The 21,627-nt window shown below is 43.8% G+C and overlaps 1 protein-coding gene across 2 annotated transcripts in view; it reads right to left on the bottom strand.

Annotated features, from left to right (window-relative positions):
* Positions 1-5,198: 5,198 nt before the first annotated feature.
* Positions 5,199-21,627, bottom strand: part of PRKAR1B (protein kinase cAMP-dependent type I regulatory subunit beta) — a 92,492-nt gene continuing 76,063 nt past the window's right edge. For both annotated transcript variants that reach the window (XM_041462503.1, XM_041462502.1), the window contains exons 10-11: positions 8,140-8,221; positions 5,199-7,724 (exon numbers count right to left, since the gene is read on the bottom strand). In XM_041462503.1, the coding sequence (XP_041318437.1) occupies positions 7,552-7,724; positions 8,140-8,221 (255 nt within the window). In that variant the 3' untranslated portion in view covers positions 5,199-7,551. The remainder of the gene's footprint in view (positions 7,725-8,139; positions 8,222-21,627) is intronic.

Below are 21,627 nucleotides of genomic sequence, written 5' to 3'. Positions count from 1 at the left end.
TTCAGGCTTGGATCTGTAATAGGCCAGTGAGTGAAGGGCAAAGCCTGGGCAGCAGAGAGCTTCCTCCAACCAACCGAGCAACAAGCTTGTCTGGGACACAGCTAACACACGGCAGAGGATGTGAACAGTGATGAAATCCCATTCTGTTGCTTTCACCAATATTCAGAGGCTGCAGGATCTCTCCAAGCCCTTGTTCCTGGTGTGGGGATGCTCACACAGAGGTGGTCTCATGGATACCAGGTGATGGCTGCAGCATAGGTGGGTCCTGAGCTCTCTGCATCCTGTCTCTCCAGGACATAGGCAAGAGCAAGGCAGAGAACAGCCCTGCTGGGAGAAAATGGGGCTGAAACAAGCCGCCCTGTGGGTATGAGGCCAATTTATTTCCAATTTACCCACCACATGTGGGACCAGCCAGGTGGAGGATGGGGTTGCCTGTGGCTCCCTGCCCACCACTGTTTTCAAATCCCATCTCCTGCCCCCTTGCACTGGGAAGGTTGAGCACTTCCTGCCTTCAACCTGCTCCTCCATCCAGGTTTGAGCAGTGGCTGCAGCCCAGCTCTGCTTCTGGAGGTTGAGACCTGGAACCTCCCCAGGGCAACCTGGGGAAGGCAAAACACACCTTGTGTTCCCCCATAAACAGCAACACCAGCAGGACTGTGGCTCCCAGTCTGGGAGGGGACCTGGCCTATCACCTGAGTGACCCTCTAGCAAGCACATCAGCCTTTGGTGTCAGGGCAGTCACTTTTCTCCCTTTTCACACATCCCCAGTGCCGGTAGATAATTTCGGTGTGGGTCCCTCTGAATAATACATTCATCCACAGTCCTTCCCCCACCCCGTCCTCAGCAAGGCCTTCACAAGTTGAATACAGTGGCTCGGCTCCAGCACACACAGCTGCCATCACTGCTGCAATTCTTTTGCGTTGAGAAAAAGCATATACAATTTAATATGCTCCTGGCACAACAGCTTTTCTGTAGCAGAGGAGGCGGGTTTGTTTATGGCTATTTTGATAGGGCAGCTTTCATCCGGACACAGGTTCTGCTGCATCTCCCCGCCCACACAAGGGAGCCTTTGTTGGGCTGGTTCTCGTGTTCTTCTGCCCATTTTGGTACCTTCTCCTGCTCCCTGCAAACCCAAGGTTTGAAAAGCCCTCCTTGCTGGTCATGTTGTTCTTTAAAAGCTAGATCCTGGGCTAAGAGCCAGACATGCAAGGCAATGGGAGAGGGTGTGATGCTTTACTGGATATGTGTCAAGGATATGAACCATCCTGCCATCTCATGGGAATTTGGCCCATGGAGCAGAGCTCTTGGTGCTTGTGGTGGCTGTTAGCAGTGACTTACAGGCTTTCCAGGCTGAGGAGCAGCTCTGTTGCTTTCTCAGATACCTTCTGTCTCGCCAAGAGCCATATGAAGCATGTACAGGGGCACAACTCCTTCCTCCAGGCAGGGCCAAGACAGGGCTTTTCCATCTCTGCAGGAGCTGGCACTGAGAGATGCAGATTCCCCTCCAGCAGCAATTTCCAGAGTCACCCTTACGCAAGTTAAACTGTGAACAGTGACACATCTCCCTGCTCCATGCTCCCACGGCGCCTTGGCTCCCCAGGCAGGGTGGGGTGTGCAGGAGGTGCACCTGGGCCTGGAAAGTCTCAATCAAACAACCCAGAGTCTGCAAGCCCGGCCAACTCCTTCTATTTGGCAAGCAGCTTGAGCTGCCCCTGGTTGACGAGGAGAAACAATCTCTTGTGCTTTTCAGCTGCTGAGTCTGCTCCCTCTCGCTACCACAGTGGAAATAAATGGTGGGAGGGTTTAGCCAGCACTAATTCATTGCCATGTTCAATCTGAAGCCGCTGTGACTTTGTGCTTGGCCCACAAACACAACGGAGAAAATGAAACCGGATAGAAAATACAGCGGATCATCTGATCATTGTAAGCACATGGGAATGAAACAGAGTCACTCTGTAGTGCACATGAATTCCACACATGTGGAGGAATGCAAAGCAGCTATTGTACCCCTACTTTGCAGATCCATTTCACTGTTTTCCCAGTTTATCTGGAAAATACATACTGCATGGTACTGTACGTCGTATTTCACTGCTATGCACCATGATGTCTTCTAATGGAACAATCGCCATGCTTGTAGTCTAAGGGCAATACAAAAGTGCTTTCAAATAATAACAATACATTTTCTGTATAAAGAGGATAGGGAGTAGCCATTTCCCAGAAAGGCTTGATTTCCCTGGAGCCAGCAGTATGAACATCCAGAGCGCCAGTAACAGCAGGCAGTGGTGAGAAATTCCCTACCTCATCATCAGTCTATACATCCTGTTTCCAACTGCCAGCTCTGGGAAGAGTGGAGGCTGTCAGCACCCACCAAGGGTAAGGTGAATGCACCCAGTGAGTTTTGGCAGCACGAGGCTCCATTTATCCCACTGGGGCTTGGGTGGAGGGCACTTTGTTGGCAAAAGAACTCTCTCAGCTTTGAACCAAAGCTGTGAGCAGAGGAGCAGCGTTCTCACAGCCCAGCTCCCAGAGATCACACAGCAGCACAGCATCTGCCAATTCATTCAGCACTGTTGGCCCATGCAGCAACATGGCACGCCACTGTTCCACGTTTGGAGGCAGTTTATACTGGAATAGGAGCAGTCTTCTTGGGTAAAATGATTATTTTTTTCCTCCATAGGATCTCACAACTTTTTAAAGGGAACACTGCACACTTCAAATTGCTGAAGCACAGGAGCATGGGAAGTGTGCTGCTGCTGGTCTGGGCTGTGGAAGCTGTCCGTGATACTTGTGCAAAGAATGACTTGAAAACAAGAATTAAAGCACAGCTGGGGAGGAGTTGACACACTCAGAAGGGAAAAGTTTCCCTTGTACATCTGAGATAGGAGTCAGAACAGCCCAAGGAGACGCTCATGCTTTGCTTTCCTTGCCCAGGCAAAGTGCAGCCTCTTTTCTACAAACTCAATCCAGATTTTTCGACATCAGAAGAATCACTCTGGTATTGGAGCCTGATCAAGCACAAAAAACATCCTCAGCCTTCAGAAAAATACCAGATGGCTGCAGATGCCAGCTCCTTCGGCCAGGCAGTGTTTTGAGAGAAAAGGCCAGCTTGTTGTGGAGTGCTGCATCCCAGATACAACTCTGCAGAGCAGCAAAGAGCCACAAAGAAATCCCTGGAGGAGGAGGAGCATCCAAGCCAATGTATTCCCGTAACATCAGATTTTCAAGGCTATACATATGCTCATATCCAAATATGCTCTCTTTTTCCAGAGGGAAGGGGGACCTACAGAAGTGACTCTGGCTGGAAATGCTCTTATGAGTTTCTGAGCAGTTGTGTGCACTTGAAGCTCCAGTCAGAGTTGCCAAATCATTGGAAACAAGTTGCAAAAACATGCCTGGCAATGTTAGAGGGGATAATTTGGTCTTTACATAGTGAACTGGTCTTTGGAATATCAACTGTGAGACTTTAAGGTGGTTGGTTCTCAGTCACCTACTCTTTGAGGAGATCATCATGGTGCTGCTGCTGCACAGGATAATATCGTCTTTGCCCTACAGAAATGGGTGCAAAGAACAAATACTTCTCCCATAAATAGGGCAGTGAAAGGATTTATACACCATTTAAGACTTAAAACTGAATGGGATGCACACACCTTGTGCAACTTTCACAACAGGAGAAATGTCACCCTTTGTGTGATGACTCCACTTCCAAAGACCACTGACTGCCAAGAAAAACAGCCCAGCAGCCAATCACCGGCTGGGGTTATTTGGTTCTCCAATACTCTTGTTTCCCACCAACACCTGAACAGGTAACATGGTGTCAGGATGTGTTTGATTGATAATCAAGGAAGGATTCACAGGGTTCATGACTCAACTACTTTAGCACCACTTTAGCACCACTTTAGTGCCACGAAGCAATGGGAGTGCCTGAGCCAGAGTAATGTGATACACACAACAAAGCCTGGTCAGCCACATGGCCTTGTAAAAACCTGAGGTGCAATTAGTTTCTATCAAAAAAATAAAAAAAAAAGTATTTTCTTTGGTCTCAGGAGTCCTGAAATGGCTGTGATACAATTAAAACCAACCGAAAAAGGAATGACAATGAGGAGTGGTGAGATGCTCATTTCTGGGGAGCGTGGGCTGGTAATGTCCGTCTGGAAGGACCTCAGAGACAGTGGTCACTTTTGATTACTGCATAATGTGAGTAATTCTCTGGAAAGACCAGTCCTTCCCTCCTGAATCGTAGCAAAGAGGGGAAAAATAACACATTCCAAAATTGGAAAGCTGCACAGCCCTTGGATGTCGGGAGCCACCCAAGATTTCTGTGCAGGGGCCACCACACAGAAGCTGCAAGGAGTGAGCCACTGGCCCTGCCCTCTGCTCTGGGGTCACAGCTCCAGCTCTAGAGCCAAACTTGGACTGTAACACACCTACTGAAGTGGCCACCCAGAGCTCTGGTAGGTGGGGTGACACTAACAGCACACAGAACACCTCGTCACCCAGAAGCCATGCTCTCCAGTTCTTCAACCCATGTCTGCACCTTGATGCATGAGGTGCAGGTGGTTCCTTTGGAGGCTCTGCCTTCTCTGAGAAGTTTGTCTTCAGTGTAGTTCCTGGCCAACCTGTGGCATGAACACAGGGAAGCAGAACAGTACATCCCTGGTGCCAAAAATGGGGCTGTGCTTCAGTCCCAGGGCAGCCGCAGTTCTAAAAATCCATGTGTGCCCAAAAAGTTGAGAGGAACAACTGGGACAGATCCCTAGTGTGCTTGGGACTATGGGCTTTGCCTGTGATACTGGGGGAAAAGGAGCAGCAGTGGTATTTGAGAAGGAAAGAGCCTGTTTTTTCCCAGGTGTACCCCCTGGCCATACAACAGGCTCAGCATCAGTCCTGAGGGTTTCACAGCTGGCACCTGGACAACAACAGGAAGGTCCAAGAGACACATCAGACCCCTATTTCTTTATATAGACATATATGGTTACATTTAAACAAGATGATTTTTTTTCCTTCATGCTAATCCTCCACAAAACCAGTTTGGTTTCCATTACTATATATAGCACTGGGAATCTTGGTCTATTTTTCGTCCCTTTGCATCTGATTATTTTCAGTAGAGCTCAAAGTTTTGATGATATACAGATTTTAACTGGAACATGACATCTACTCACACAAACTTCCATTAGCAATAAACCCACAATGGCCACTTGTAACGTACAAGAATTTTATTCATACCATAATCCTGTCCCATCATCCACTGCAAATATTACAATTATCTTCAAAATGTCACTGAATATCATTTTGTTCCACTTAAAGCACAGGAATCCTGGTGTTAGACAGTTACATTTCTCTTGAGATTGCTTATAACAGAACCATAATTCAAATGTATTTTCCATGAGCTGTGAAAGTTTAAAGCAAAGAATCTGCAGTGTGTCTGTGTGCTAGAGTAACTTCTAAACAATGAGGCTAATACTTTGTATTTGACAAGAGATGTGTCCTGTATATTATGTGAAACAGTCACAATTTTTTTACTAACACAACAGAAATGCAACAGGTAAAAGAACATACTTGAGTGACTGGTAACATTTAAAAAGTATTTCTTTTAAAAATTGCACAAGAGAATACAAAAACAGTGCAGCAGATAACCAAATGCGTATACATTGACATATCTATATAGAATAGGTCTGCCTATATAAATGTACATGATAAAAATTGCAAGGTTGGAAAGTGCGAATGGTCATATTTAATAACACGTGCAAGAAGCATAACATAATCATAATAAATAGCAGCAACGAATATACACTAACAGGACCACTGAAATTATGCTAAAATAAATTAAGCACCTTTAAGTGATGAGAAGAGCGTGAAGCTGAGAAGATTTTTAGCTCTGTGAGAGTGAGAACCACTGAGGGCAGCTACTGGAATATTGGGCCCTTGGTGGGAGTCAACAGGAACATGTCCAATTAGCATTTGTTAATATCAAAGAAGAAAGCAATTGTGTGTCAGTAGGACTCATTTTAACCATATAGCCAAGTTCAGCTACACGTCTAGTTTCAAAAGGGAGACTGATGTCGTATTTCACTGCTTACCCTTTGGCATGTCAAAGGTACAGAAAGCTTGTATTTACTCAGAAGAATGCTTTTGTAAAAAAGAAATGGAATTTTGGCCCAGCTGAAGGGCAGGCAGTGGTGTTTAGCGTGGCTGAGATGCAGAGCTTTGCTGCTGCTGGCAACAAGTTTACCTGCAAAGGTAAAGCTTTGCAAATCATAGTCCCAATGATCCCATCCTTGAGGGCTGTGCAGATCTCCAGGCTTGAGAGATCTGCAAAAAGCTCCATTCAGGAGGAGCCCCATCTATAGGCAGGGCAGCAATAACTGCCACCAAGGCCATGAGACCCCCGGAGGGACCTGGGCTCCAGGATCCTGGTGCTCTTTGTTACACAATACCTGTCTTTTGGAGGAGAAGCAGCATTTTGAAGCACTTATTTGGCTTTCAGAAAATTTTTAAAAATTCTAAAATTTAGTCATATACTAGAAGAAAGGCATTTGAATTTTGTTAAGTGAACCTTATTAAAAACAAGCTGCTGTATTTGTCCCTGAAGTGCACCTGGCACCATCTCTTCAGCATTTCATTTAATGTTCAGAGAAGTGGCTGAGGACATTCTGCTGAGTTTTGAAGCTAACTTAATTCAGCAGAGAAGCCCCCACTGGACTTCTAAGGATTCTAATGTAAACCCTCATTTTAAAAAAGCTGAGGACAAATAACTTAGGTCCTAAAGGCTCCATTTGAATTCTTACAAAATATTGTCCCTTGACCTCTTCACCCAGAAGACTGGAGCAGGCTGTTTGCCTGAACATGTCCTACAAAGCAGACCCAAAAGGGTTTGTGACATGGAGGAATATGGCCCCTATATTTAAGCCACAAACAAAATCACTCAAAAGCTTTACTTTTCCCTGGCTTGCTGGAATGATCAAAAGCTTCCTCCAACCTTCCCCTTTAAATTGCATCTCGTCAATGAGAGTGCCACTCATTCCACGGGATTTTGGAATCCCCCAGTCTGTAACCAGTGAAAAGTCTCAGAAGTGACAGGCAGGGAGATATCACAGAATCACAGACTGGTTTGGGTTGGAAGGGACCTGAAAGGCCACTGACTTCCAACCCCCTGCCAAGGGCAGGGACATCTTTCACATCACTTGATCAAAGAACCTTGACAAAAGGTGAGTAAGACCAGCTTTAAAGATAATAAAGAAAACAGAAATTCATATGTATTTTAAATAGTTGAACCCACAGTTTTAACCAATATGAACCAACAATAGGCAAAAATCTTGTCTGCAAGCCAAGAGCCCAGAAGAGCCCCAATCTTCCCCAAAGCTAGTCTTACCCAAATAGTTATCCTTCCACGATACATGAGATTTGAGCTGACATCCACTAGGTGACATAAACAGAAAAAATACACATAAAATGCACACTTCTTTTTTTTTTTTCTTCATAAAGCTGTGGAGCTGCACAGAGCAAATTTTAAGTGCACAAGGTCACATGAAGGCAGCTTTCCAGAGGAATCATTTAGACGGTGAGTGAAATGAAGCTGTTGTATCTCTGAATGTTCCTCTTGAGGATCTCGGAGCAGGGGCCGAGCACTCGCTCGAAGCGGGGCCGGTCCAGCTTCACACACTTGAGGGGTCCACGTGCCACCACCGTGGCTGCCCGGGGCCGGTTGAGCAGCAAGGCTATCTCACCTGGAAACAGAGACAGCACACTGTCACACGCCCTCCTCTCCTTCAGAGGGTTCATATTCCCATCCCATTGCTCTGCTAGTAGAACACCTCCCTTTATATATCTCTTGATAGACACTTTACATAATTCTGCTGACAGTACAAATGCTTTACACATGCATAATGCATGTGTGTAAAATGCCTTTGAAAACAAATGCTTTCAGACTGTTTTGCTGATTCTGGATCTGTCTCCTGTCAGCTACACTGGTGTAAACCATGGAGTGGATTCAGCTTCCCTGAAATCTCTGAGCATCGCTGAGAGCAGCGGCTGACCTGTGCATAACCCCTCACATGTAAGAGTGGAACACTAATTACGACAATAAGTACTTGACCCAGACGTGCCTGTCTTTCTGAACCATGCTTAGCTGAATTTTCTTACCAAAATAATCTGATGGACCAAGTCTTCCAACTTCGACGTACTCCTCGTTGTCGGACCTGCGCTGCAGGACGGAGGCTGTGCCCTGGGAAGAGAAGGGCAGGGAGTCAGCTGGCTTTGCTCAAACCTGTTCTGATTTTAAAAGTACCCAGGCCTGAGTATTTCCTTTTGCATATCACACTCCTTCCTGATATATGAATGAAAGGAATTGAAGGATTAAAAAAAAATCCATCAAACAATTTCTCTGTTATGAATTGTTTGGATGCAGACATATTCAGCTCATAAAGAGGAGAGGAACAGGACAGAACACAGGAACAAAGCACATCATGCTTTAACATAAATGCATGCTTTAATATAATTTTAAAATATGGTCTGTGTGGATGCAGAACCTTAGAGAGAGACACACAGAAAAGATTTAATTAAAAGAAATTAAAAGGCAATTTTCCCAGTAATAATCCTGGGACACAATTTTGTAAGAGCAACTAGACCTTACTCCTCACCTGACCTATTACTGAAATGGGTGGCAAACAATGTTTTTAATGCTTGTTGTAACAAGCATTTTTTTAGAGGCTTTGCCTCTAAAAAAGAGGTTTTTTTTTAGAGGCTTTGCCTGCTCGTGGCCTGTAGTGATCTGGACACCTGCAAGTCAATCTCTGGAGAGATGGAATGTGCCTTGTCTCCCCTACCCTTAATAACTGCTGTACCTGACACGTGCTAATACATGTCAAAACTCAGTTACAATCTATTTAAACCTTCAAAGAGTTTTACATGCAGAAATATTCTGACCTGGAGGAAATCTTAAATTATTGTGGCATAAAGCTTTTGTAGAGGAACAGAGAAGGTATCTGCTTTTCTGGAAAAAAATTACAGCAACATATGAGAATATCTTCTGAGTCCAAACCAAAAGCATAGGGAAAGGCCAAATGTTAACATTTTGATTTTAACTGAAAAAAAAAAACCTCCCTCCAGTGCAGAGTGTTCAGTGAACATTCGCTGGCTGCAAATATCCTGCAGCCTCCTTCCACCAAAAGAAACTTGTGCACCTCCAGTAGGTAAATTTTACTTCTTCTCTCAAGTTTCCGAAAAAAAAAATCCTTTTCCTTGATATAACTAAATTGTTCCACCAACATTGCAGTTTCCCAAGATCTTCCAGTAAATCTGCAAGAGCATGAAAATGCAGAGATAGTGTGATGAGCGTTGTTGTTCACACTCGCTGCAGCTTTCAGAGCAGACCCACATTCACAAGCAGCATTCTCAGAAATACCCCACACAGGGAATAATGTCTGCATCCATCCCTCTCTTGCCAAACTTCGGATCAGGTGCAGCTCTGTAAATTGATGCTGTTCTCATTGCTTGTACAGTGTAGATGGATTCAGCTTCAGAGTCACTTCCAGCCCCTGTCCTCCTCTCATCTCCCATCTGCAGCCTGGCAAAAACTGAACCCCTTGACCCAAATAGCTCCCTGCAATCCCTGTCTCCAGTTCCTTTCCCAAAACTCATTTTTTAAAAAAATCTTTTATTACAGATGTTTTATTGCATAAAACAAAAAAAATCCCTGAAGTAATCACAGTGACCACCCAGGTCAAATGAAGAAAGGACTCAATTCCCCACTGCTCACCTTCAGCACATTGCTATAAAGGTAATCACAGTATCAAGCAATATTGCTTTCATCTCCCTGAGTGTCAGCCTTTATTGTGGCTAATATTTTTCTGACAGGGTCCATGTGATATAGGACTCCAATAAGTCAGCCTTCTGAAGCAATTTCTTCCACTGTTCCACTACAGTCAGCCCTTTTAATCCAAGAAACACCATATCTGCTGGAGAAGGACAAATGTGTCTGGCCTCCACAATAAACACTTGGCTTGGCAGGATAAAGCAATGCATATTCCAGATCCATCTTTTTTCCACTCTTGTTTTAACAGTCACATAGGCTTTTCCCGTTGCCCAGTGAGAGCAGGTCTGTCTCAGGGCAAAACAAGCTTCCTGAAGCCCTGACAGAGAGCACCCAGATGTCAGCTCTGATTACACTGCTTGGCCCTCACTGCAGCAGCCACCAGCTCCACAAGTACATCCTGGAACATTGTCAGAGTGACCTTCAGGGGAAGGCTGTCCACCCTGGGAAACAAAGATGTTTTTATAATTGCCTGTCTGTATCACCTTCACTTTGTGTCTCTTATCTGTGGAATCAGCACTATTCTGACTGTAGTAGAGGAGGAGTCCAGTTGTAGGCAAACAGTGTAAATGGGGCAAAAATAATACAGAAATAAATTAATAAAGAACAAAATAAAATATTACAGAATAAAATAATGCAGAATAAAATAATACAGAATAAAATAATACAGACGCAGTCCTTCATTACTCATATATCTGAAGAAGTTGTCATGAATTCAGTTTTGACCCCCTACCCTTGCCCTCATCCCAAGTTTTGTGGCTGTTTTTAACTTCATTTTACTTGTCACATACTTGTGATAGAGTTTTTTATTTTTCTGTCCTTATTGTGCTTTAGGGTCCCCCACCTCCCACAAATGATAGGACTGAATAAATCCTCTGGGCCCTGTCCCAGGAGGTAAGGGTATTATCTAACAAGGTTTCAGGGGCTTATCACTCTCATTCCCAAATGCATTTTGTCTCTATGGGAAAGACTTCTCCTTAAATGACACACAAAACTTGGCAAGATGAATCTCTGAAACAAGCTGCATGATCCTAGATTTGCAGGATCAGGCTGCTTAGTGCTGCTCAACTTAAAATGCTGCCTTGTACACTGATACCCACTTCAGCCTCCTACACCACCAAGAAAACCCTACAGAGCACGAACTCGAAGGCTGTCGGGAAGGTTGACACCATAAAATAAATCAGGCCTTTGTGATGATATTAAACTGAAGGCAGACAGGCATGTCTTTCTGCTAGCAGACACTTGGGAGTGAAATTATGGTCTTTGGGGGATCCAGGAATATTCTCTTTCAGTCACTGGGGAGTGCCTGTATTCCCAGAAACTGATAGCATTAACCTTCTCTCCTCTCCTCTGAGTAAATACAAGCCTCCTATTGCAAAAACAACAAGAGTGGGAGTTCCCAAAGCCCTGTGCCATCAGCACCTCTCTGCCATCCTCACCCCACGCACCTGCCTGCTCCCTCTGGCACTGCTCCGGAGCACTGCTAGGAGTGTTTATTCAACTCCTTCCAAATGCTTCAGCAGTTTGTTTTGCAAAAATTTATGCCTTAGATATGGCACCATGATTTAAGATATAAAAAATAAATTAAGGTTTATAATCCATGAGCTCCCATCCTCTCCAAAGTAATGAGATTTTGATAGATGTTTCACTTTTAAACTCTCAGACCCTACAGAGAGATGAGGGAGACATTCTAATGTGGCCCATCTGGATCAACACTGGGATTCCCAGGCCTTATCCTTCAGGTGCTTACAAGCACTAATTGCTTCAGGAGCCCTGTTTTTATATTTAAGTATGAATCCTATAGCCAGCAGCTGGCCTAAAGAGCCTGGTTGCAAAAGGCAAGTATGATTCATGGTGCTAAAAACTGAAATCCTGCATTTTTTTCCTCTATTCCAGCTCAGTGGATCAGATGGGATCACTCCCAGGCAGCACTAGGCAAAATGTGGCAGCTCGTGTTACCCCTGGATGAGACTGGCAGTGCAGGATGAGCTTCACCAGGGGCAGGGGTGGCATGAGAAACTGCACTGTTTTAGAAACTTTTTGGTTTAAAAGTCAGTCATAGTGATTGTTTGGTTTTGTCGGTCTAACCACCCATTTTAAAGATATAACCATCAATAAAAAATATAGTGAGGCTCCATCTGGGATAAAGGATAATTATTAAAAAGAAAACGTTATTAAAATTATAAGAAAATAACTTCAATTTTCATAATCAGGAAGTTACTACTTTATATTTCCAGTTTTATTTTGTCCTTTCTTTACTTACTGCTTTCTCTAAAAAAGCACAGGCAACGTTTTTTCCCCATGGCTTCAAAATGTGACATTTTTATCCTAGTTTTGAGCTTAGAAAGTTTTTCTAGCCTATTTTATTTTCCTCTTCACCACCCAGCAGAAAGAGCAGTGCAGTGTATGGAATTAGAGATGGAAAGGTCAGGCTGATCATCTGTGATTGCCATTAACTCCACCAACAGCAGCTCTGAACACACCTTTGCTCTTTCTCACTTTGTTAACCCGCGCACTCCATAATTCACATGTTCAAAAGATAAGTTTCCTCTCGCTCCACAGCCACACAAATCCTCATTAAATCTTTGCACAGTTACTACAAAAGGAGAAGGAAGGGGCTGGGCAGTGGCACAACACGCTGCTGCTGCTCCCACGGCGAAGCAGAGGGACTGGATGGAGCTGCAGCGGGTCTGAAATGAACTAAAAGATCTGTCACGCACTATGATTCTGGGAGGATTTCATTTAATTGCAGGCAAGACGAGGTTTGTGGAAGTAATATATTTTATTAGATCAACAAGCAGAGCTAGAAAAAGGGATGAGGGCTCTCGGGCACATGTCTGTCTTCAGGTTGCCTATTTCCCCAGGTAAATCTAATAAAATCCACCATTCACCTGTCTACAAACACTGTCTGGGCCATGTTCTTACACTATAACAGCTACAATGATATTAAGTTGTATCTTATTTAATCATATCTGCTTCCTAGAGCATCTCCAAATCATTAACTTAATTTAAGGAGAGCCAAAAGCTGAAAATTTCCTGGAAATTCCTGGGAGCTGGAACTAATTGATATTTAAAGTCCCTTCCAAGCCAAACCATTCTATGAAACAGTGATTGCCTGGTGAATCTGGGAAACCTGTCAGCCAATGCTTCAGCCTCAACTTTACAAAGTATAATACAAATCAGTTCAGTTGTCTGATATGAAACCTCAAGCAAATTTGGTCCAGTTTGGAAAAATCTCCCTTCTCAGCTATCCCTCCTGATGAGCTGGTTTTGATGGTGGGAACAGGCTGCCAGAGCAGCCCCAGGTTTTCACTGACTGGAAAAGTGGTGGCTGTTTGCTTTGCTTATCTTGAGAAAGTCGGTTCTTTTCTGTTTCCACTAGAATTCACTGTAAATACAGCACAAGGCAATGCCCAAGGTAATGAGCTGCTGAGAGATTTTGAGAACAAATGGGCAATATTTTAAACATCCAGCTTTTTTAATTTGGTTGTGACTCAGTACATTTGGAGCTGCACTGATTTCATGGGATCTTTAGGAAGCCAGCACATTGGGAATGGGGTTAGAATTGATAATGCAAGGTCAAAGGAGCTCTAAGGGCAATGAGAGAGCAACAAGCTCTGCACCCTGATACTCACCCACTCTCCTTAAGAGAGCAGTGCTGCCAAAAGCACCTTTGCACTGTCAGTGATCATCACTGCATTGTCAATATAACATTCATCTTATTGGCCATCATTCTCAACAGCACATCAAATTTTAGCAGAGATGGAAAGCACCTGTCACTGCCCAGCTGGCAGAGGTCCTGGACATCATCTCTACAGCCACCACTGATATCAAACAACCTGCAGGTTGCTGAGTGTTTTATATCACACCTGCATCGAACTGCCCTACGTATGCCTGGAGTTTTCCCAGCTCTCTGCTATTCAGACATGTTTATATTAGTTTAGGAGTGTGGGTTTAGGAATAACACCCAGGCCCGGGAGAGAGGAACAAAGCTGTCTAGAGCAGTCACCAAAATAGCCACAAACATTAAGGTACTTTTAAAGACGACAATCAATCATAAGCCAAGTGTAGCTTAAAACAGCAGAAAGAACTAAGCCACAGGGCATTTCCTAGGGATATACAGGAGGCCAGGGTTAAGGCCCAGACATGACTACACCCAGCCCATCATTAATCACCAGGAAATGCCTTTGTCTTGATCGTTCAGTATTTAAAATCATAGATGTCTGACACGGGGAGACCTTTTCAGTCGTTTTGTTCATCCTCCTATTGCAGTACCTCAGACAATCTTTCCTTTCAGTATTTCTTTGATACAGCCTGCATTAAACCTGTGCTGTACCTATGTATTGCTCTTGAGGTAAAAGAAATGCTGTTATTAAATGGAAGAAGTCAAGATTCAGACAGAGAGAGCCAGTAAACACAGTGAAAAGCCAAAAGAAATTGTACCAGCTGCAATTTCCTTTGTGCATGGAGACAAAGTATTCCCTGCAATACTCAGGTGAAATAAAATGGGTTTTGCACAAAGAAGTAAAAAAATGAGATTTCTTGTTTTGTTAAGTCTTTTCTGTTGAAAGACTTTACAGGAGCAAAACTTTAAGTTTTATAGTATATATTGAATTCAAATTCTTGCCCTTGAGCTACAGCAGCTGAGCTACCATCAGGCTAGACCACACAGGCATCCAGTAGAGGCATATCCACATGCTGGGGGACTCATGAATTCATCATCATCACCATCATCATCACTCCCCATCATCAGACAGAGGTTCACCACAGCACCACTGCCACGGTAGTGCCACACTTCTTCAAACCACCAGCTGCCAACTGGGACTGGGAAGCCTGGGAGCAAGGGGATGGTGACTGAGGAATGAGGATACCAGCTCTGAGCCATGGGAGGAACCCCTTGCCTGGGGTGTGATCCCCCTTGGCTAGTTGTCCTGGCTCCATGCCCAGAAAGCAGGGAAGCCATTGCACCACAGCCTTTGGGGTTTTTATCTTTGCTCTGTTCTGGGATTTTGGTCACCCCTTCCATTACACATTCAGTCACCTGTTGCAGGGGTGACAAGAAGCAGAGCTGCTCAGTGAAGGTGGGCTCAGATGTTGGTTTTAATGAATCATCTCAGGGATACTTGGCCTTGACTAATCAGTAGCTTCTGTGGGAAAACAACTGAATTAATATTCATCCCGGTGCCAGATTTTAAAGACTGTCTGTGCCAAGCGCTGTGGATTATTGGCAACAAGGCCCTGTTTTCCTCCCTCAGACATGTCAGTGTACAAAGCAATAAAAGTCACAAAGGGAAAAAAATGTTGCATTTTAGAGATTCTTTCTTTCTACAAAGCTAGCCATTATCTTGCCTCTCTCTGAAGCCAGGAAACGTCCACTGAGTCAACATAAAAGTGACTTTATAATGGGTTATTCATCAACTGTTCATATTTGTGACTGACCTGACAGGGCTCATCTCCTGGAAGCAGAGAGCTACCACCTACAGCCAGGGCAGGGGTGAATGTATGGGAGAGAAAACACGAAAACAGATCTGAACCTCCCTCACCCTGCCTGCAGAATCCTTTCTGGTGAAAATCGGTTTTAGCTGTTAATGCTGTTTTACGGCCCAATTACTCCTACCACCATCTGCTTCTTTGTGAAAACATTCTGTAGATGCTGAAGTAACCAGACCAAGCAAAAGGCTGAGGCAGACATTGTCATTAAAGTCTCATAACTAATGCTGTGACCAGGGCTGGGAGAGCAGCTGTGGCCAGCAAGGGCAGCAGCTTCTGAGCAAGAAATAAAACTTGGAGTAAACTGAAGGAAGGAGAGAAGAGAGTTTATCACAGAGATCAGGAAAATTCCCCACTGAAAGCTCTCTTTGAGTCCTTTCAGTTAGTGAATGTTGTGTGTTCAAAGGACCAAATTCTGAAATGCAGGGGAAAAAAAACCTCACAAACTCAAAATTGCCTCATCCTGGAGCACACTGAGAAGGGTCTTGCATGCTCCAGAAAATCCACACTGCACAGCTAATGAAGGGGCCCTAAGGGCTATATTCTTGCAGCAAATCTGCAATCAACTCAATGATATCTTTGCAGAGCAGGGACTAAGGAACAGCTTTAACATGATCCAGAGAAAGGGATGAACTCCAGCAGGGATTGGGAAGTTCTCCATTTCTCTTCCTCTAGGTTGAGCACCACCATATTTCAGGTCTTGTTTACACTGCACTGTTTTTGCTTGAAGACAGAGAAGCTCCCAGCTCCTGACACAGCAGATGTCTTTAATGTCAGTTCAGATTTAACATGCCTGGGGCCATAAAGTTCTTGTTCACCTTGACTAAGTGCTTTGAATCAGGGCTTGTGAGCTCAGGCTCCAGTGCCAAAGGAGCTTATAGGGATCCTGAAAACCTTGAGGGGTAAACAGCCTGTGCTGCTCTCCTTACTCCCATGGAGAGGCTTTTCATCCCCTGTGAACCTCCAATGCTTTTGCAGACTGCCCTGGTAGGAAGACACTACTGGACAGGACTAAAGGGCACCAACCAAACCCTAAAGTTGGTATTAGCCCAGGAAGAAGTTACAGGCTGCTTTGAATAGAGAGAAAATCTTGTACTCTGATTTTTATGCAAATTCAAATGGGGCATGCATATATTAAGAATGAAACTGCCAATTACTAACTTCGGGGTTTACTTCTCTGCACACCAAATGATTTCTCTGATTTCCACATATCCCATAGTGGTACAGGGCCAGGGTGTGTCTGTCATTCCAGCATAAACTTCAATTTTATGGGTTTACAAATCAGATGTTTTAAATTACAGCTGAATGAGACTGGAGACTCCTACACAAGTTGTCATGTCAAAAGTGAACCGGGGAAACATTCATACTTTTTTTTTTATGCTGGGTATAGCATGTGCAAAAAGAGGCTGGGAAAACTACTTTTAAACCTTTGGGAACAGTATGGCTGCACAGCATCCTCCTGGGACTTGTGTTTCAAGATGTAGGTTTATCAATATCCCAAAGACAGAGTAACACAGCAGGTCTTGTGTGTACACGGTGGTGCTGACATAAGCAATGTCCTCACTCCCAGTGTCCTGGAAGACCACCAGCACATCACTCCTCAGCTGCCACTTCAGCCCTCAGGGACTGCTGATAGCATCATTCCTAGGACAGCTTTCATGTTAGAGCTAAGGATCAGCAGTTCTAGGGCTACTTTCCAAAAGAAGACAAATCCTTTGAACTGTGTAGCCAAAGACACTGCAAATATTCCTTTAGCCAGTAAATAATCTTGTATTTTTATTATTTGCCAACCTTTGATTTATGAAAGAGACCTTTCTACAAAAACAAGGGAAGAAACCAACACATTTCTGCCAATACAAAGTGCAAGTGACTTCCACAGAACTTGCAGTATAAAATAACACCATCATTTTTGGGTGGTAACATTTAACCTAAAGGAATAAGGATGGTCCACTAATGATGGGGTGCTGTCCACAGGCTCCCATTGTTTCTCTGCCTTAGACCTTCCATTAAAAAAATCATGAAGGTCCTTCAAGGTGCCCAATTCCCATCAACTGATTTTTCAGGAATGAAGAACTATCCCAATTTTTGTGCTCTCTGCTTCAGATCACACCATGCAACAAGGAGGTTGCTTCACACACCTCATCAGAAGGTGTGGTGAGAATAAAAACCTTGTGACCTTGATGAGATGTTCATGCAGGTAAGAAGGAATGAGCTGGTTAAAAGGTTACATGCATTATAGACCACAATTATTAAAAACCTTACAATTATTTAGTTATAAATTTATTTATCTCATACTATATGGAGGGGCCAAATCCAGGTGAAAACTCTTTTCCATCACAAACTATTGGCTGTGCATGTTGCTTTTACACTGTTTTCCTTCCCATCAGACTTCTTTTTCAAAAATACTCATTTTCCTAATATAAAAGCTATCTGGCATTAATGGTCTTGCAGAAGGATGAAGCAAGAGGACTCAATTCTGGTTGTGGACTTGAGATTGAGTCATGACTCAGTTTGACAGTATTATTTAACTGTACATTTTTAAACTATTATATATTATTCTCCACTCTCTGGGTTCATAGCAACTCACAGCATTTACATACAGTTGTCCTGGTTTCTGCCACAAATGAGGAACGAAATCTGCACAGCTTTAAAATAGACTAGAAATAGTGGCTAATCTGAAATTTCACGAAATTGTTAGGAAAATGCTCCCTCGTACATCACTTCTGAGGTTTCAGGTTTTGCAGAATTCACCAGAAGTGACTGCACTGCAGTGGTTACTGGTGGGGCTGGAGAAAAAGTTGGAAGGAAAGGCCAAAAGCTGCAGTCACTGACAGGTCCTCCATGGCTGGTGGGAAGAAGAAAGGGAGCAGCCATTTGCTTCCTATGAAACATTATTCCGTGTTCCACTGGCCATGGAAGTTAAACTGAGTTTAACAAGAGCAGGACTTAGCTGACTTTTAGTCTCTTTGACTCAGCAAAATACTTCACCTCCATCCCTCTCAGGATGGGACCCAATCACACACCCAACTTTCCATCTTTGACATCAGCTGGCCATTAAAAATGGATCCTGAACACAGAGGAACTCTGCAGCAGGGCCAGTGGAAATGCTGCTGCCCCAGCACAACTGGGTGATATCAAGAAAATCGAACGTCCCCTTCCTGTAAGAGCTCTGTGGGAAACAATGTCTGTGCAGTTAAAAATAAGCAGAGTACAGAGCCCTGGTGCCTGCTGGCTCTGTTTATTCAGGATATTTTGTTTATTGGGTACATTAGGAGTCGCTGCAGACTGCCTTTGACAAACATTTTCGGTATCAACAAAATCCTGGTAACACTAAGCAGTTCAGATTTGTAGCCTTTGAAACTCCTTTTCTAGACAACATTCATCTTCCTAATTAATAATTAATCGCACTGTGTTTTAAAGAGATTATCAGGTGTGATAGCAGAGTGTGCCTAAGGCAGTGACTTCATTATCCCTATGGAAGGAGTTTACTTTGTAGTTCTCCTGCCTGTCGCAGGGGTAGGTGCCAAAGGGGTCTCTCTTAGGTTAGAATGTCAAAGAGCAACGATTTAGGGCAGGAAACAATTGGGCTATTATTTTTCTTTTTTCTTTTTTTTTTTCTTTTCCTTCTTAAGGAGCTTTTAAATCATAAATCTTCAGATGCTGGTTGTGTAATTTAAGACTCAAGTCGAGTTTTCCTACAGAAAAGCCCAGTTCTGTGCAGGACCAGGTGCCCTTCTGAGGTTACCATGGCAGGAAGAGTTTACAAACACTGTTCCACCTACAAGCTTTGAACTGCATCTGTGCAGAGACGCTCCAGAGCGTGCCAGGAGTGTCAGCAGGGCTGGAAACACTGATTTCACCTACAGGACACTATCTCAAGTACACTCTCATCAAGAACTCACAGCGGATCCTGCCCAGACCGGAGCCAGTTTGTGGCCCTGACTTGAAATGTCAACAGCAGCACGGAAGGAACAGCCCCCACCGAGGACTACTGGGCTGTTTCCAATGTGATGAGCCAAGGATAGTGCTGGAAAAACAATCATTACCAATTAATTTCACTTATTTATTTCAATAAGGCAGCCTTCTGCACTATCAGTGGGTGTTTTTTCTCTTATTTGTTGATTTTGCTATTCCCATTGCCTGGTTTCAGTAGCGACAGACATTTATGCCTTTTCCCACTGAGCTTTTCCTCACCTTTAAGAAGTGTCATTAGGATTGTTGGGGAAACAGGGAGGGCAGTGTTCTGCCCACAGACTGAACAGGTGAGACTGAAAATCAGATGCCCGGACCATGCCTCCTCTCTAACCAGCAGGGTAATAAGGAAGAATACAAGTCCCCAGATTTTTGTAAGTGCTTTTCATAAAGGAGTTGCAGAGGAGTACTTTCTGTAACTTACCACAAATCTGCAATTAAATATACTGGTTTTTAAAGCTAAAAACAAAAATCCAGTGCCAAACTCCTTGGTACCACGGGTCCATTTCTCCTTGAATTGTCTCCTGTGAATTATCTTCTATTTTTAGGTCTTTTATTTTTAGACTGCTGCATGCGATTGCTGGGCAGCTCAACCCGCTATTAATTGGAGACGTTTTACTTCTCATGCAGATTTATTTCTATGCTTTCTTTTTAAACCAACCTGTCCTGGGAGCAGATGACAGGCTGTACACTTAGAGGGCAGCCACAAGCTGTGCTCTTCAGGTTCACCCTGGCCCCGTCAGAAACCTTTTGCTGTTCTCTCCTCCTCCACCTGCGCCCGTTTGTGCGTGTGCACACATTTTTCTTAAACCATGTCAAACTTTATGAGTATTAGGGCCATATGGCAGCAGCTCAGCAAGCTCTGAGAGCCCAGCTGAGATTCAGAGTCCCCGAGCACAGCGGGTGAGTCCCGTGACAGGCTGGGTGCGCCGGACACGGCGCTCGCTCGTGACAAGCGATGCCAGGGATGTGACAGGGGAGGGCTGGCAGCTGGAAATCCCAGCAGGCTGCAGGTCCCTGCGTTTTTGGCAGCTGCCTTACAGACTTCGAGGTACTGTGCCACCCAGCCAAGCTGGAAGCTGAACTTAAGAGAGTGGTACATGATCATAACCGCTATTTTTAATACTATTGTTGCTACCTTTCTCAGTAACCTAGACAACAGCAAAAACCTCTTTTCTTTCCAGTTTCAGAGCACTACTACACTGGTTTGAACTCCTGTTTGAGCTGGAGTCAGTGGCAAAGCACAAGTTGGGAATAAAACCAGCCCCTGTTCAATGGGCATTTCATTTAAAGAGACTTTTAACTCCACAAAGCTCACATGCCTTTGCATCCACCACTTTAAAATGCTGGCTAAAAATATTTGCGTTATCTGAAGTCAGATGAATAAATCCTCCCCACTGCTGGGTACACAGTGTGGCAGTGCACGACACAACTGCAAATTTATTTGTTAGAAACCGTACATCTGTTATGATTTACGCTTGCCAAAATATAATTCTTTATGGCAACAATTGTTTCATGGTGCTTAAAGTTTTTCACCTCTGTGCCAGGAATCTCATATGGGATAATTCCATGACCTTGGAATCCAGCAGATACATTCCACATCTGTCTGGTCTGGGAAAGCCCGAGTTTGTTGTGTGAAAAGCATAGTGGGAAAGTAAGACCTGGAAATATCGGAAAATGCAGAAACTGCAGGGCTGCTTCTCTTTTTTTATTTTTTATTTTTTAATTACTAGTTTCAAGTGCAGTAAATCAATCTCACAGAGGTCGTTACTTTGCTTTTATAAGCAGACATTCACTTCTGATCCTATCTTCACGTTAAGGAATATGGTATAAACATTACAATAACTCTATCTCTGGGAAAAAAAAAAAAACCCCACAACCTTTAAATATTAGAACTAAATCTTAAATAAGTAACTTAAATCTCTGTTGAAGGCTGCTTGATATTTAAACAGAAAAGAACCCAAACTACTGCAAGTAAACATCTTACTGGTGCCTGAGAAGATTCAGGATGGCAGAAAAACTGTAGCTGTCTTAGAATCTCAGGGTATACACTTTTCCCATTAGATTATTTTAGCAAAAAATGAACCATAAACAGCTTGTGAGCAGTGAATTTAAAAAGCTCTAGTTTCCTGTGATTCTTCCCTGTGCACATTTTCTGTTATTCTAATAATTTGGCTGAGCTCCTGCTGCAGCCTTGCTTTCCAAGAGGCACTGTAGCATTTCCATGCTCACAGCCTGCACCTCAAATAGCCTGCACCCCAAATAAACTGCAACGCTGGAGGTAGGAAGGTGGACAGAAAGCCATGACAAAAAGGTTATAGTAAGAAATACAGGGAAAAGGTGAATGTGTTTGCTTG

The sequence above is a fragment of the Pyrgilauda ruficollis genome, unplaced genomic scaffold, assembly GCF_017590135.1.
Source record: "Pyrgilauda ruficollis isolate IOZ18807 unplaced genomic scaffold, ASM1759013v1 scaffold16, whole genome shotgun sequence".
Taxonomy (NCBI): Eukaryota; Metazoa; Chordata; class Aves; order Passeriformes; family Passeridae; genus Pyrgilauda; species Pyrgilauda ruficollis.
The sequence above is the reverse complement of the archived record's forward strand: the minus strand, read 5'-3'. Positions and strand labels throughout refer to the sequence as shown.